This window comes from Pelophylax lessonae, assembly GCF_965119305.1.
Source record: "Pelophylax lessonae genome assembly, chromosome: 13".
Taxonomy (NCBI): Eukaryota; Metazoa; Chordata; class Amphibia; order Anura; family Ranidae; genus Pelophylax; species Pelophylax lessonae.
The window spans coordinates 116,609,983-116,625,174 of NC_138780.1; the positions used below are offsets into that span (position 1 = coordinate 116,609,983).

General features: G+C 44.6%; 1 protein-coding gene across 9 annotated transcripts in view; it reads right to left on the bottom strand.

Annotated features, from left to right (window-relative positions):
* The window catches only part of RALGAPA1 (Ral GTPase activating protein catalytic subunit alpha 1), a 508,613-nt gene that overhangs the window by 302,240 nt on the left and 191,181 nt on the right, over positions 1–15,192 (bottom strand). For all 9 annotated transcript variants that reach the window (XM_082275707.1, XM_082275706.1, XM_082275704.1 and 6 more), the window contains 2 exons: positions 5,131–5,252; positions 4,026–4,242 (listed from right to left, as the gene is read on the bottom strand). In XM_082275707.1, the coding sequence (XP_082131833.1) occupies positions 4,026–4,242; positions 5,131–5,252 (339 nt within the window). The remainder of the gene's footprint in view (positions 1–4,025; positions 4,243–5,130; positions 5,253–15,192) is intronic.

The window sequence follows — 15,192 nt, forward strand, 5'->3', positions numbered from 1 at the left end:
AGGTACCCAGTCGGGGTGCCAGTTGATCCGTTACAGATACAATCAGCGCATCCACCAGCGATGTTTCATGGACGGCTGCAGTAGAAGGGGAATCATCCTCACTAACAGAGCACTCGAAGTGCGTGGACGCAGACCCAGTAGGGTCACTACATACTAAGCTCACCCCGAAACATAACTGTAACGGAGCTCCAATACCCAGCCTAGGTATCTCCGCTGTATCATCCTTGGAGCTGAGGAAGTACTAAAATATCGAAGGCAAAATACCCCCAGTAACTGGACGACACACAGTTCTGGGAGTCAACTAGAATGAATTGTTTATTGAAAACACAAGAGATCTACACTCTCCCTCTTCGAGGCATTCCACACACACACACACACACACCCCATAATAAGCTTACAAGGCAGACAGGAACAATAGGACAATGGAATTCAGGTATTCACAATAACAAACCCCACCCCACTAGCATGGGTCTATGAAACACTTCTGCCCTATTATAGCAATCTGCATCCCCAAACATCTCCTGAGGGACACTGCTCAGAAATATTATGGTCCCAAGTGAAAGAGTCCCTCACTCTTTCAACACAAACCACACTCTGTGTCCATTCCGCTACAATAACAATCAGGGGAGACCACTGACTCCGATCCTGCAAGGGGATGCCGGCCAAGGGTCAACAAATGGACCACCTATGAGACCCCGCAAGAGACAAGGGGGTCGCCTTAAGAGCCCACCATAGAGGACATAATAGAACATAGCCCCACAAAAAATGGGAAAGCTCCACATTGACCATTTAGAGGTGCTGGGGGGAAGGGGGGGGAACCCGGGGGACTGACCGTCCCAGGGAGAGGCCCACGTCCATCACAAAAGACCACCAGGGGAGTGGGGGGACACTACTTACCACACCATGGAACCGGGTGGGCACCGCTCCAGGCAGACCACCGCACCATCGGAATGGGGGTGCTGCGGGCCAAGAGGCAAGATGCGACTCAGGCCGGGACCAGTTTGTATGCGCCTCGCGAGAGGTTTAATTCGCAGGCCAGCCCTAGTGGGGCTATGTCACGGCTAACCTAGTGCGGAGCTGAGGCCTACGCGCGCTCGCTAGCCGGACTGGGGAGACCTTAAAGATCTAGAACATCCAGCCTGTCAGCCCAGTTGATTGTAGTTCTCACAGGAACAGAAAATAATAAAAGAGGAAAACATTTAATTTACAAAAGAAAAATACTAGGACCAAGATCACAGCAAGGAACTAGGTCCTTACTCCTGACTAGGCAGGAAAAAAAACTGAATGCCTATAGCAGAGATTGTGGGAGTATATCCCCTGGGACTGCCCCATAGGCGTGGTAAAGCTTTTTTTCTGACTAGTGCTCTACTCTTGTAGGGGGGCAGCATAACCCAATAGTTAAGAAGATTCTGGAGCCGTGTCCGTCAATGAACGAAAGAGAAAAAGTCGTTTTTTTTACATGTACAGTATGTGATAAGTATCAGAAATGGCCTGGTATTGAGGTGGTTAAACATATTCCAACTTTATTACACATCACCTGATAGACATAACAAAATGAAAACAGTTGAAGTGCAGTTCCAGGCTAGACCCTAACTAATCTTAAAAATGCTCCCTCTACCTGTTAAAGGAGGAAGTAAACTTCCATCTTTAAGTTTTACCCATAGGTAAGCCTATATTAAGGCTTACATATAGGTAGTGTAAATTTCTCCTAAACATGCACAGTTTAGGAGATATTTACTGAGCTAGCAGCCAGCTACGTCACTGGCGCGTGCGCTCTGAAGGAATGCCCAACCGTGCCGTCTCTTCAGAACAGTGTGCTCTGACTGGCGGCTCCCGCGCACATGCGCGGGAGTGACGTCATCGCGGTTCTGGCCAGTCAAAGAGCCAGAGCTGCAAATCTGGAAGGAAGACAGGGTAGAAATGGACATTGCCTTCAGTGATGGCATTGCATCGCTGGAATGCTTCGTTTTCAGGTAAGTTTAACAATGTGCTAGTATGAGATGCATACTAGCACATTATGCCTTTGCCTTGCAGGTAAGGAAAACAAAAAAAAGTGCAGCGGTTTACAACTGCTTTAACACCTATACTGACTAATTTGTAAAAGAAAAATGTATATACGTAGCTATTTTAGGCCACTCTAATCTGATTATGTGATCTCCCTATATCAGCCAATGGAAGCTATAAGAAATAGGAGAGAGCACACAACGGCTAGCAAAGTCTGGAGTGGTGATGTCGCCCATCCTTTGTTGGTGCTCCCTCTTCTCCCCTGCAGTTGCCGCTGGCTTACACAGTAAAGTCAGGTCACATGATCAGACAGAAGCAGCCTAAAAATAGGTAAGTATATTAAGGTTAGTCAGCATACAGTGCATCTTGTTATTTACAGCCTTATTCCAAAATGGATTAAATTCATTATTTTCCTCAAAATTCTACAAACAATACCCCATAATGACAAAGTGAAAGAAGTTTGTTTGAAACCTTTGCAAATTTATTAAAAAGAAAAAAAAAAAAAAAAAAATCACTTGTACTATATTAGTATGCACAGCCTCTTCTCAATACTTTGTGGAAGCACCTTTGCACCAAAATACAGCCTCAAGTCTATTTGAGTGTGACGCTACAAGCTTAGTAAACCTATTTTTCGGAAATTTCTCCCATTCTTCTTTGCAGGAACTCTCAAGCTCCATCCGGCTGGATGGGGAGCATCGGTGCCCAGCCATTTTCAGATATCTCCAGTGATGTTCAATCGGGTTCAAGTTTGGGCCACTCAAGGACATTCACTGGGTTGTCCCATAACCACTCCTTTGTTATCTTGGCTGTGTGCTTAGGGTTGTTGGAACTGTTGGAAGAAGAATCTTTGCCCCAGTCTGAGGTCCACAGTGCTCTGGAGCAGCTTTTCATCAAGGATGTCTCTGTACATTGCTGTATTCATCTTTCCCTCCATCCTGACTAGTATCCCAGTTCCTCCTGCTGAAAAGCGTCCCCACAGCATGATGCTGCCACCATGCTTCATTGTAGGGATGGTAATTGCCAGGTGATAAGTGGTGTCTGGTTTCTTCCAGACATGATGCTTGCCATTCAGGCAAAAGAGTTCAATCTGTGTTTCATCAGACCAGACAATTTTTTTTCTCATGGTCCCAGTCCCTCAGGTGCCTTTTGGCAAACTCTAGGCGGGCTGTCATGTGCATTTTACTGAGGAGTGGCTTCCGTCTGGCCACTCTACCATGCCGTCTTAATTGGTGGAGTGCTGCAGAGATGACTGTTCTGAAACGTTCTCTCTTTCCACAGAGAAATGCTGAAGCTCTGTCAGAGTGACCATCGGGTTCTTGGTCACTTCCCTGACTAATGCCCATCTCCCCGATAGCTCAGTTTGGCTGGGCGGCCCGATCTAGGAAGAGTCCTGGTAGTTCCATACTTTTACCGTTTACAGATGATGGAGACCACTGTGCTCATTGGGACCTTCTACGCTGCAGAAATTTTCTGCACCCTTCCCCAGATCTGTGCCTCGATACAATCCTGTCTCAGGGGTCTTCAGACAATTCCTTGGACTTCATGGCTGTGGGCTTTTATATAGACTAGCTCGTGCCTTTCCAAATCATGTCCAATCAACTGAATTTACCACAGGTAAACTCCAATCAAATTGAAGAAACATCTCAAGGGTGATCAGTGGAAACAGGATGAACCTGAGCTCAATTTTGAGTGTTACGGCAACGGGTGTGAATATCTATGTACATGTGATATTTTTGTTTTTTATTTTTAATAAATTTGCAAAGATTTCAAACAAACTTCTTTCATGTTGTCATTGTATTGTTTGTAGAATTTTGAGGAAAATAATACATTTTAATCCATTTTGGAATAAGGCTGTAACATAACAAAATGAGGAAAAAGTGAAGCGCTGTGAATACTTTCTGGATGCACTGTGGGTATTAAGAGGGAGCATTTTTAAGTTTAGTTAGGATTACATTTTAATATGCCTTAGCTATGGCAGTAGCCACATACCTAAAGTTAGTCATAAAAGTGAAACTGCTCACCTTCAAATTTCCTCCCATCATATTGGAAGGCGTTAAAAGAGTCAGAGTGGCTGTCTGAACTAAGCAGATCACTACTGGCAGCACTAGCTGGAGAAGTCCACTCTGATGGAACACCAGGATCATCTGCTGGACGCATCTGACAATGTTTATTTAGTGAATCTGGCAAATCTTTTGGAACTTCTAGACTACCAGGGCTGCTACCTCTGCGTGTAAGTGTCTGGGGGAGAAAAAGAATAGAAGAAAAAAAAAAAAAAAGGTGAAACTCGTAGTCATCAGATAACTAGATATCATATACTTGAACGTTACAATCACATTAATCAAAAAAATATACTTCCAAGATGAAGAACACATTCCCACCAATTACCCTACATCCAGGTTATAAAATCTTAGTCTAAACTCTAGCTAATGGAGGTAAACTGTCTCTGCATAAATAACAATATCCACAGTTCAAAATATTTTCATTATTGATCATTCTGTCTATTACACACTTAAGTCCTTCCAGGTGAACTATATGCTACACATTTGCAAGATGTAAAACAAATTGATTATGAAGAAGAAATCTTTTAGGCTGATAAGGGCAATCTTATCACCCGTCTCTTTACAAAACAATCTACAGCAAATGCTTTTGGTCAAATACCTTTTTTATTTATTTTTTTAAGTGTCCAATGTTAAACCAAACTTTAACATAATGATTTCAAAATGACCTGACTGACTAATGAACTAAAAAATAATTTAATTTTTGTTCTATATGTAAAATATTATAACAAAATTACAAGATCACTACATCCGCACATGACCAGCAGACCAGTAGGTCTGGACTTATCAGTTTAGCATTCTTAAAGCCACAGCATCATGAAATAAGATGGGCCTAACTTTTTTTTCTTCACACGAGGCCATAATGCGGTTTAACACATTTCACTTTCTTTTCAAAGCTGAGCAGATGATGTGCATTACACTTTGTCTAATTTTTTTCCATGTCAGTTTTATTTTAGGACAGAGAATCACTCAGAGTCCTCTCCAATACATGAACACCCAAAATAGCTTTCTGGACTTCACAATATCACATGACTACAATAAAAAAAAATACAGTAAATCAGATACTTACTGGGCCAGTGCCTGACCTCAACCTTTCTGCAATAAATTCATCCATTAGATCTGGGATATTGGAGCTTGAGTTGATCTCACTGTTAAGGGCATTTAACTGTGAAGTCAAATCTTCCTTGTTAACTACAAAGGAAATGGGAGAAATAAGTAATTCAGGGTATGCTTTAACTAAGGTTAAATGGTAAGCAATAATGCAAGGACTTACTGGGACACAACCAGGGAATAGTCTATACAGGGGTGAAGCATGCTGTTAGGGAAGGGGTTTCACCACTGTTGTAGCTGTGTTTGGAATTAGTAAGTGCAGAACTGTTTGTGGGTTCATTAACAAGCAGTTAGTCAAATTTGGGCAAAATTCTAAAGCATTGTCATTCCTTGAAGCAGAGCTGGCAGGGTAGAGAAAGGGTAGATGTCCATTTGCTAAGAAGGAGAATTCCTCAAAAAATAGTAGAAGCAGGCATTTCCTGTTGTCTTCTGCTGATTTCCTGATCTCTACATCTTCAAAATTTCTAATCTTTGAATAACCCATATAAAAAGTAACAAAACAAAAAAAAAAAACAAATAGGTTGATACATTTACAAAAAATATCCGAAAAAAGTAAATGTGCACAATACATGGTGAAAGGTATGGTTTGTTTTCGCCTATATTTATGAAAAATAAAGCATTTGAAAAATGTTATATATATATATATTTTTTTTTTTTACCGGCCTATATGCAAACACTACAGTTGTCATTATCTAGAATTTTTCTGTTCCCCTATCGGATTTAAAATTCTTAGCAAGTGTATTAAGATAAGTCCATATTGTGGGACTCCATGACTTTGGTTAGGCAACTCTCTGACGCTAAAGGGCCTCAAGAGAGTACAGGAAGGTTTAGGGGAAAACAAGAGTGCCACACTAAAGGTTTAGGAGTCCAAGAGTATTCGTTTCATTGTGAAGTCCAAAGGTAACAAAGAAACAGGCTTCTGGGGCTAAAATGTTCCCTCGTCATCAGACAGCTGCTTTAATCCTTTCCTCCAATGATGTAGAGTACTTTACCAGTGGGCTCTGTGAGTCAATATTTTCTTGTAGTCAGTGTACACTGAGGCAGTCTCACTGTACATCTGATATTCAGTCAGCATGAACTAGCAATGAATTGAAGAAGTCAGGCCTAGTTTACAAAGCAAACCTTCGAAGCTTTTCTAGCGAAAAAAACAGAATCTTGTGTTGTCTTCTTAAGCAGTACCTTTACAAGTGTATAGCCCATCTCAGGATGAATATTAACCAATCTAACTGATCGCTGGCCTTATTACTTACCTTAAACTATAGCCACATGACACCCCAATCCTGAGTTTTTTCTACTCTATTGTTTTCATGAGGCAGGGTTCTTCTTAGGGTGTCCACATCACTGTAAGTATAATGTGGATGTTTTCTTTTGCCTGTCCAGCGGTGTATTCCTCTTTAGGACTTAGAAGTGGAGTTATGTCAGCAGTTGGGGACTATAGGGGACCGCACCTAGGGGTGCATCTGTAGCTCTGGACTATTAGTCCCTCTTACCCGGAAATGGCACTGCGGCAAGGGACCGGGCGACCAACTTAGGGGATGTCTTTTGCTGCACAAAGTAAGAAAAAAAAAATGTGAAGGATGGGTTAGAGGTGTGTGTTGGCTGGTGTTAATTTTGGTCCAGATCTGGGCTTTGAAAAGAGGTACCAGATCACTTTAACCCTGCATGCACTAACTGTCACAAGATACCTAAAGCAGAACTACATCTTCCTATCCTTTACAGCCAAGGAAGATGCTATTTTAGCTTCTGTTTAGTCTGAAGATGCCATGGTGCTGCACATTATCAGCTTTCACACCACCCATTCAATGGCATCAATTTGGTTTTGAGATAAGATATACACACTAGTAATCGTAACAGCTATTATTCAAGGCGTCTTGAATGTAACTGTTTTGGAAAACTGTTAAACTTCAGTTCACACAAGAACGCGATCTAGGAAAATGGAAATCTGTGCACCTTTCAAGCACTGAGTTCAAAATGCACTGCACTTGCGATCTGCTGTGGGCGTCAGTGCAATGTTAACGACACCCCAAATGCAGTGGGTTTGCCTGCACCAGATCACATGGTACAAAAGTACTATGCAATCCAGTTATAGTGCATTTTTCAAAGTAGTGCACTACTTTGGTGCAAAGCAGTGTGATTTGAACCCATTCAAATTAAAGGGGCTCAAATAGCACTGCACCTGGGCCGCATGTGAATTGCACAGGAATGTAGTTGCTTTAAGGCCTCATGCACACTGGGTGTTTTCTCCAACTCCTCTGAATGCCTTTTTCCTGGCAGAAGAAAAGCAGCTTAAAAAAAGGTCTGTTTAAGGTGCATTGAGGCATGTCAAGCATTCTTTCTGCTCACGCCCCTCCGGAATGTTCAAGTGATGGTGTTTTTCTTCAACCTCTAAAGCCTAGTTTACACTATTTTTTTTTTCCGTTCCACCCAGCAGGGTGGAACGAAAAAAAAAAACTGACAGTCCAGGAGGAGCCGCTATACTAACTATCCAACGTTAGTACAGCGATCCCCCCCTGCTGTTCTATTGTGTTTGACAGGGGGTTGCGCCCCCCCCCCCCGCGCTAGAACATTCAGGTCAGAGCTCTCAGCAGATCGGCAGACCTTTTTCGGTCATGCCCCTTTGACAGAAGCTGGCTTCTGTCAGATCTACTGCAGTACACACGGGCAGAATGCCATCAGATTTCTATTGAACCAGCTGATGCTGCTTGATATTCGGCCCATGTGTACTAGGTTTAAATGGTCCACTTACAATACACCTGTAACACCTATGTGTGCGTGACCACACAGGCTAACAGAGGGGCGTTTAGAGGCTGAAAATAAAAAGAAGTTAAAACATGTAAAAGTGGCAAAGTCCTGTGTGCATGAGGCATAAGTATGTTCATTCTTGTGCATTTTTCTGTGTTACAAATGCAATGCAAACACATCTGACTTCTGGCAACAATCAACAGCACCATGCACACCAACTGTGGAAAAGTGTTGGCCTGTGCTGGCTGCTATTTTGTGTTATTTATTAAGCGCAGGTTTTGCTGGTTTTTGGTTTTATTAATTGTGGAAAAGTGGAAATCAGGCCAGCTGTGCAGCATACTTTAGGTACGTTCTGATTAAGGTGATGGCACATTGACTTTAACATGCCAATGTTTTTCCTGCTGGAGAAGTGCTGGTATCTCATCATAGTTTTACTGAAATAAAACAGGAAAGCGAGGAGACTTTTGACCGCTTCAATGGGACATCTAAGCTTTGAAACATCATGGCTAGTGATGGGTGATAGTAATGCGTGTTTGCATCGAGCCCGCCAGCAAGCCCCCACTGACTGCACAAAGCCATTCATAGGCAGGGAGGCATTTCCCGACCGGAAGCTACACATATGCAGGCTGTCTAATCAGCAGTGTGCAGTGCTGGCTTCCTGGCAGGCTCGATTTGAACATGCCTGAGCCCATCGCTAATCACGGCTAGGCAAATACAACATTTCTGAGCCAAATCAATTGTTCCGTGGCTTCTAGTTTGGATTGATTTTCTCTTATAGGCTATCTAAACCCAAGAACAAATATGCAATATATTGCAGATTACCAATCATTAGCCCTTTTTACTGCCAGCTGTTTTTGCATGTTTTAACATATTTTAGGCATGTTACTTACCTGTAAAACCATACATTTTAACAGTTACATCATTAGTCGGGTTGAAAAAAGAGACACTAGTCTATTTAGTTCAAATAACAGGAAACAAAAAGGTAATAGAAAACCTCCATATACACAATTCTATACCCACATTTGATCAAGGGGAAGGAAAAAATAAATAAACAATAAAGCATGATCAAATTCGCACCAGTGGGGGAAAAAACATTCCTTCCTGATCCCCCAGGAGACAATTCGATATCCCCAGATCAACTACCCCTGGTGTTATTACATCTAGAAGTACGTATCCAGTTATATTTTGTGCATTTAGGAATATATTACGCTTTTTTTTTTAAATCAATTTACTGAGCTAGCCAGAACAAGTGCTTGAGGGCGTCTATTCAACATTTTCACAGCTAGTACTGTGAAAAAGCCTTTCGGTATGTTAAATCTCTTTACCTCCTCTTTTTGTGTAAACATCCAAAAGCCCTAATACTATTGTTGAGTGCTGCCATCTTGGATGTAATGTTAGCATCCTCAGAGCTGTCACCATACTGTATAGTGTTCCCCTTCTCTTCTTCCCTTGGCTTCTACAGAAAAGGCTGTTTAGGGAGGTAAGGGGCAGCCAGAGTAGCTGGGTCAGCACAAAAAAAAATTATACACTCAAAGAAGGGGGGTTATGACATGCAAAGGAAGAGAGCAAAATGGAATCTTTAAAACAGTTAAACGTGTTAGCAAGTTGAAAATATTTGATTCTTCTGTTGTGGCTGCATTCGTTTTAATTTTTTAGGCAAAAAGGGATTTTTGACTTGCCGTAAAATCCATTTCTCTGATGTTCATTGACGGACACAGCTCCTGATCATCTTAATCTTTGGGTTATACTGCGCCCTACAGGAGTAGGACACTAGGCAGGGAAAAAAAGCCCGGCATCGCCTATGGGCAGTCCCAGGGGATAGACTCTCTGCTATAGGTACTCCATTTTTGTTACAAGCAGTGTCAGAAAAATTACAACTCCACAGAGGGGTGGGTGCTGTGTCAATTAATATCAGAGATATAGATTTTTACAGTAAGTCAAAAATCCCATTTTCTCTTTCGCTCATGGACGGACACAGCTCCAGATCTTCTTAACCATTGGGACATCCCAAAGCAGTGTTAAACATGAGGGGTGGGAACAGCGCAAAAGAAATTCCCAAGGTTAAACTATAGCCCCAGGTAAACAGGAGCTCAACCAAAACAACTGGAGCCCACCTGAAAACAACACACACCCAAACCAAAGAGGAACAGGTCCTCTAAACAGCAGCCTGCAAAACCTTGCGTCAAAAAAAAGCATCCGCAGGTGCCAACACGTCCACTTTATAGAACCTTGTTGTGCATCGACGACCAGGTGGCTGCCATGCAAACCTGCATCACTGACGCCTGATGATGGAAGGCCCAGGAGGCACTGAGTGCGCCTTGACAGGGAAAGGAGGAAACTGACTCTTGAGGGAATAGGCCTGAATCACCGTCTGTCTGATCCATCTGGAAATGGTCGCAAGGGAAGCGAACAAACCTTTCCGATGTCCATCCGTGAGCACAAATAGTGAGTCTGACTTCCTAAAAAGACACCGTAGCTGCCAGGTACACCCTAATTACCCGGACCACATCCAAGGTATGCAAGGCAATTTCCTTAGGATGTTGAGGCCTGGGACACAGGGAAGGCAACACAATGTCTTCATTCAAATGAAAATCAGAGACAACCTTTGGAAGGAACGACAGACAGGGGCGTAGAACCATCTTATCCCTGTGAATCACCAAGTAAGGTGGACAGGATAACGCCACCAATTCCGTCACCCTGCGCACAGAGGAGGTCGCCACCAAAAAGCCCGTCTTCTGGGACAGTGTAAGCAGGGGAATCTCCCACAAATTCTCAAAAGGAGACTTTGGGAGGACTGAGAGCACCAAATTGAGGTCCCAAGGCGGCAACAGAGACCGCCCTGGAGGGGCCAAGTGCATAACTCCCTGAAGAAAAGTACACCCCAGGGAGTTTGAGGCCAAGGGCCGTTGAAAAAAGACCGCTAAGGCCGACACCTGGCCCTTGCTAGTACTCAAGGCTAGCTTCTGCCCAACCCCCCATTGAAGCAGGGTCAAGATCCGAGCCACCGATAAAAGAGCGAGGAGGAACCCCAAGAGACTCACACCACGCAATGTACGTCTTCCACATACGATGGTAGATCGTTCTAGAAATAGATTTCCAAGCTTTTAACAGCGTTTGAATCACCAACTCAAGCCAAGCCTTCAAAGCCAGCAACTGTAAAGCAGGATAGAAGATTGGTCCTTGGGACAGCAGATCCTCCCTGAGAGGAATCTTCCAAAGAGTCGGTGACCAGCCGCACCAGATCGGCGTACTAAGCCTGGCGAGGGCAGTCCGGGGCCACTAGGATGATCGGAATCCCTTTTGCCTTGATCATGCGAAGAAGTCTTGGCAGAAGCTTGAGAGGAGTGAAGGCGTAAATCAGACGATACTGACCCCACAGGGCCACCAGCACATCTGTGGCATCCGCCAGAGGAACCCATGACCGAGGCCACAAACCTCTGCACCATTCTGTTGAGCCGAGACACCAACAGATCCACCTTGGGGATGCCCCACTGGAGACACAACTGATGAAACGCCTCCCGATGAAGGGACCACTCCTCTTGGTTCAAAGCCTGCCGACTGAGGCAGTCCGCCTGCCAGTTTCCCACCCCGGGAAGATGTACGGCAGAGAGGACTGGAACTGACCTTTCTGCCCACCTTAGAACGCTGGCTACCTCCAGAGCCGCCGGGGCATTGTCAGATTGAATGCACACTGGACAGAAGATGATCCGTTCAATGGTCTAGGCACCATGGTCTGACCGCTCGGAGTTCCCAGACATTGATCTGTAGTCTGGACTCTTCCAGTGTCCAGACCCCTGAGCAGAATTTTTGCCGAGCACGCCTCCCCAGTCGGACAGGCTGGCATCCATGGTGACCACTGTCCAATACAAAGGGAGGAAAGATTTGCCCAGCCGAAGCGCCGGAGAAGGAAGCCACCATATGAAGGACTTTTGTTCCCCGGCTCAGCCGGATCCGATTGCCCAGACACTGCGGATTCTAGTCCCATTTACGTAGAATATCCTTTTTCAGGGACCTTGTATGGAACTGTGCAAACAAGACCGCCTTGAAGGTAGACACCATCAAGCCCAGCAGACGCATGCAAGTCCAGGGGGATGACAATCGGCTGAACAGCAGGAGACAAATTGCAGCCTGCAGTTTCTAGAGTTTGTCCAAGGAGCGAAACTAAGAGCGAAACTACAGGAGTAGGACACTAGGCAGGAAAAAAAAGCGAGTGAGGACGCACCTTCATGCTGAAGGAGCCATGTCCGTGGGTCTGAAGAGGCCCGCTCTCATCTTGCCAGACCAAGTTTGCTTTGATCCCTTGTCAGTCGCTCCTGAGGGATGAAAAAACTTATGAGCCGAGAAGGATGGCCCACGCCTACGACGAGGGTCCTTGCCCTTACTAACCTGTGGAAGAAAGGTACTCTTCCACCCTGTGAGACCCTTAATGATGTCATCCAGGGTAGCTCCAAAGCAGACAATCTCCTTGAAAATTAAGATCAGTCGAGGCCTTTTTAAAAGCATTTGAACCAAAAAAAAAAAGCAGAAGGACCACTGCACTAGGGGAGCCGTATCCAATGAGGCATCACAGATAAACTACCTTAGATTGTAAGCTCCTTGAGGGCAGGGACTGATGTGAATGTGCAATGTATATGTAAAGCGCTGCGTAAATTGACAGCGCTATAAAAGTACCTGAAATAAATAAATAAATAAACTGCAGCCCCTGGACCCCCCCCCCCCCCCCAGGTCATGGCGTAAAAGCTTAGCCCACTCAAGAGTTTGCGACACCAGTGCAATGTTAAATACCGGCCTCCGTGCCGAATCAGCTGCCAAAGAGTACATATTGCAGGCCACAGCCTCTGCCTTACTGTCGGCGGGTCCTTAAAGGCCGGTGACTCCTGCCGCCCAAAAGCCACCTCCATCTGGAACAAAAAAGGACTCCAGGACCACCGTCAGTGCATCGATGGATGGTTGGGACCTAGAGGGCCCCGCAGCCTCTGAGAGGGGATCAGGTGGGGAAATGTGTTCCAAAGACTCCATAAGACCCCAGTCAGCGGCGGTGCACTCCCACCACCAGCACAGCATCCTGCCCTCAACCCCAGAAGGTGGACCAGGCCACCCCACAGCCTCCGAGCGCAAGTGAAGGAGGGAGAGGGAGGGGGGGGTTGGGGGGTGAAATGGCCCACAGGGACTACCATGAGGGAGGGGTGCCTAACTGGAAGGAGGTGAGCCCTGGGGTCCGACCGTCCCAAGGAGGGTTTCACGTCCACCCCCAAACCTTCCAGGGAGAGAGGGAAAAAAATTGCTTACCATACCAGGAACCAGGTGGGCACCGCTCCAGATAGAACCTCCTCTACATGGAAATAGGGGGCTGTCGGCCAGGAGGACCGCTGGGACTCGGGCCAAGACCCGGTCGTATGCGACCTCGTGAGGCGTTTAACTTGCAGGTCAGCCCCTGTCCGGTGGGGCTATGTAACGGCCAACCTAGCGTGAAGCTGGACTGGGGTGACCACTGGATCTAGATTATCCAGCCCGTCACCCAGTCCAGCAGTTGATTGTAGATCTCACAGGGAAAAAAAAGCAGTAGAAAAAAAATCTATCTAAAAAGATATAAATTGCCAGGAACAGAAATCCCAGCAAGGAACTAGGGCCTTACTCCTGATTGGCAGAAAAAAAAAATGGAGTATCAATAGCAGAGAGAGGGCGTATACCCCCTGGGACTGCCCATAGGCGTAGACAGACTTTTTTTCTGCCTAGTGTCCTACTCCTGTAGGGGGAAGTATAACCCAATGGTTAAGAAGATCAGGAGCTGTGTCCATCAATGAACAAAAGAGAAAGATTATTTTCCGCAAATATGGACCTTGTCAGAAATGCAGTGTTCTTGTCACATACTGTGAACTGAAAGCACAAAACATCTTATCTTTCTTCCCAGCCATCTTTTGTAAACCACAATTTCCCCTGCCCACCATGTAACTGGAATGAAGGGAGGAATACATGTTTGTAGTCTAAATCAACGTAGTGCGAGTGACAACGATGGCTCCCTCAATAAATATAGTGAAGCAGTGAAAATAGAGACCCAGGGACAGATAGTGTGTTATTCACAAGATTAACAGGAGAAAATAAAGAAAGAAAGAAAAAAAAAAAAAAAAACATAAGAAAAAACAGACCAAGGGCTGGCCCCTCATCCAAGCAATCATAAGCTGCAATATATTAATATGTAATATATATTACATTTGTTTTTGGGTTTAGATATGGTTTACATTATAAGTGAAGCTAAAATTTAATCTTCCTTTATTTTGCCTTGCATTGAGTTAGTGCTGGTGCATGGTCACAACCTACATAAAATGATAAATTATATCATAAGGCTAAATTAATAAAAAGGGACAAGCCAAGCTTTCTTCTTCTTAAAACAGATTTTTTTGGCAAATTTCAATTGTGGAGACACCATAGTAACTTGTATTTGGTCACATTTTTTACGTTTATATATTTTTTTTTAACTGATCTATTTATATTTTAAAAAACAAGCACTAAGTGCCGGTTCACACTACTCCGACTTGTCAGGCGACTTGGTCGCCTGACAAGTCGTGCTCCATTCTGTGCAATGGGAACCGTTCTAATAGGAGCGACTCAAGTCGCTCCGACTTAGAAAAAGGTTCCTGCACTACTTTTGGCCGAAGTCGGAGCGGCTTGCATTGACTTCCATTATGTGAAGTCAGTGCAAGCCGCACCGAAGTCGCGGTGCACGGCGACTTGTTCAAGTCGCCCCGAAGTCGTGTCGTCATAGTGTGAACCGACTCTTAAAGTGGAACTTCACTCTCTCAAATCAACACTGACTATTTGTAAACCTTAAGCATACCCCGCTTTACGAACCCTCACTTTGCGTACACTCGTGATTACAGAAACATTGGTGTCTATGGGAAATCTTGGTCAACTTGGCATGGCACTGCTCCCGGTTTTTAACATTGACATCTATGGGAAATCTCGGTCAGCTTGACATGGCACTGATCCCAAACCATAAGTGATAGGGACACCAAACTTGGAGAGCACCAAGAGGGGACCCAGGAATACAACATATCAAATTTTGGGATCGGCCAGCTTGCCTAGGTAATCTACCATGCCGTAGTCCTGGGTCCTCTTAACATGCTCCCCGAGTTTGGTATCCCTGTCACTTATGGTTCGGGAGCAGTGCCATGTTAAGCCAACCAAGATTTCCCATAGAGCTAATGTTAAGCCAACCAAGATTTCCCATAGAGCTAGAGTATTTACATACATTGAAAAGTGAAAAAAGATATTCCTTCAC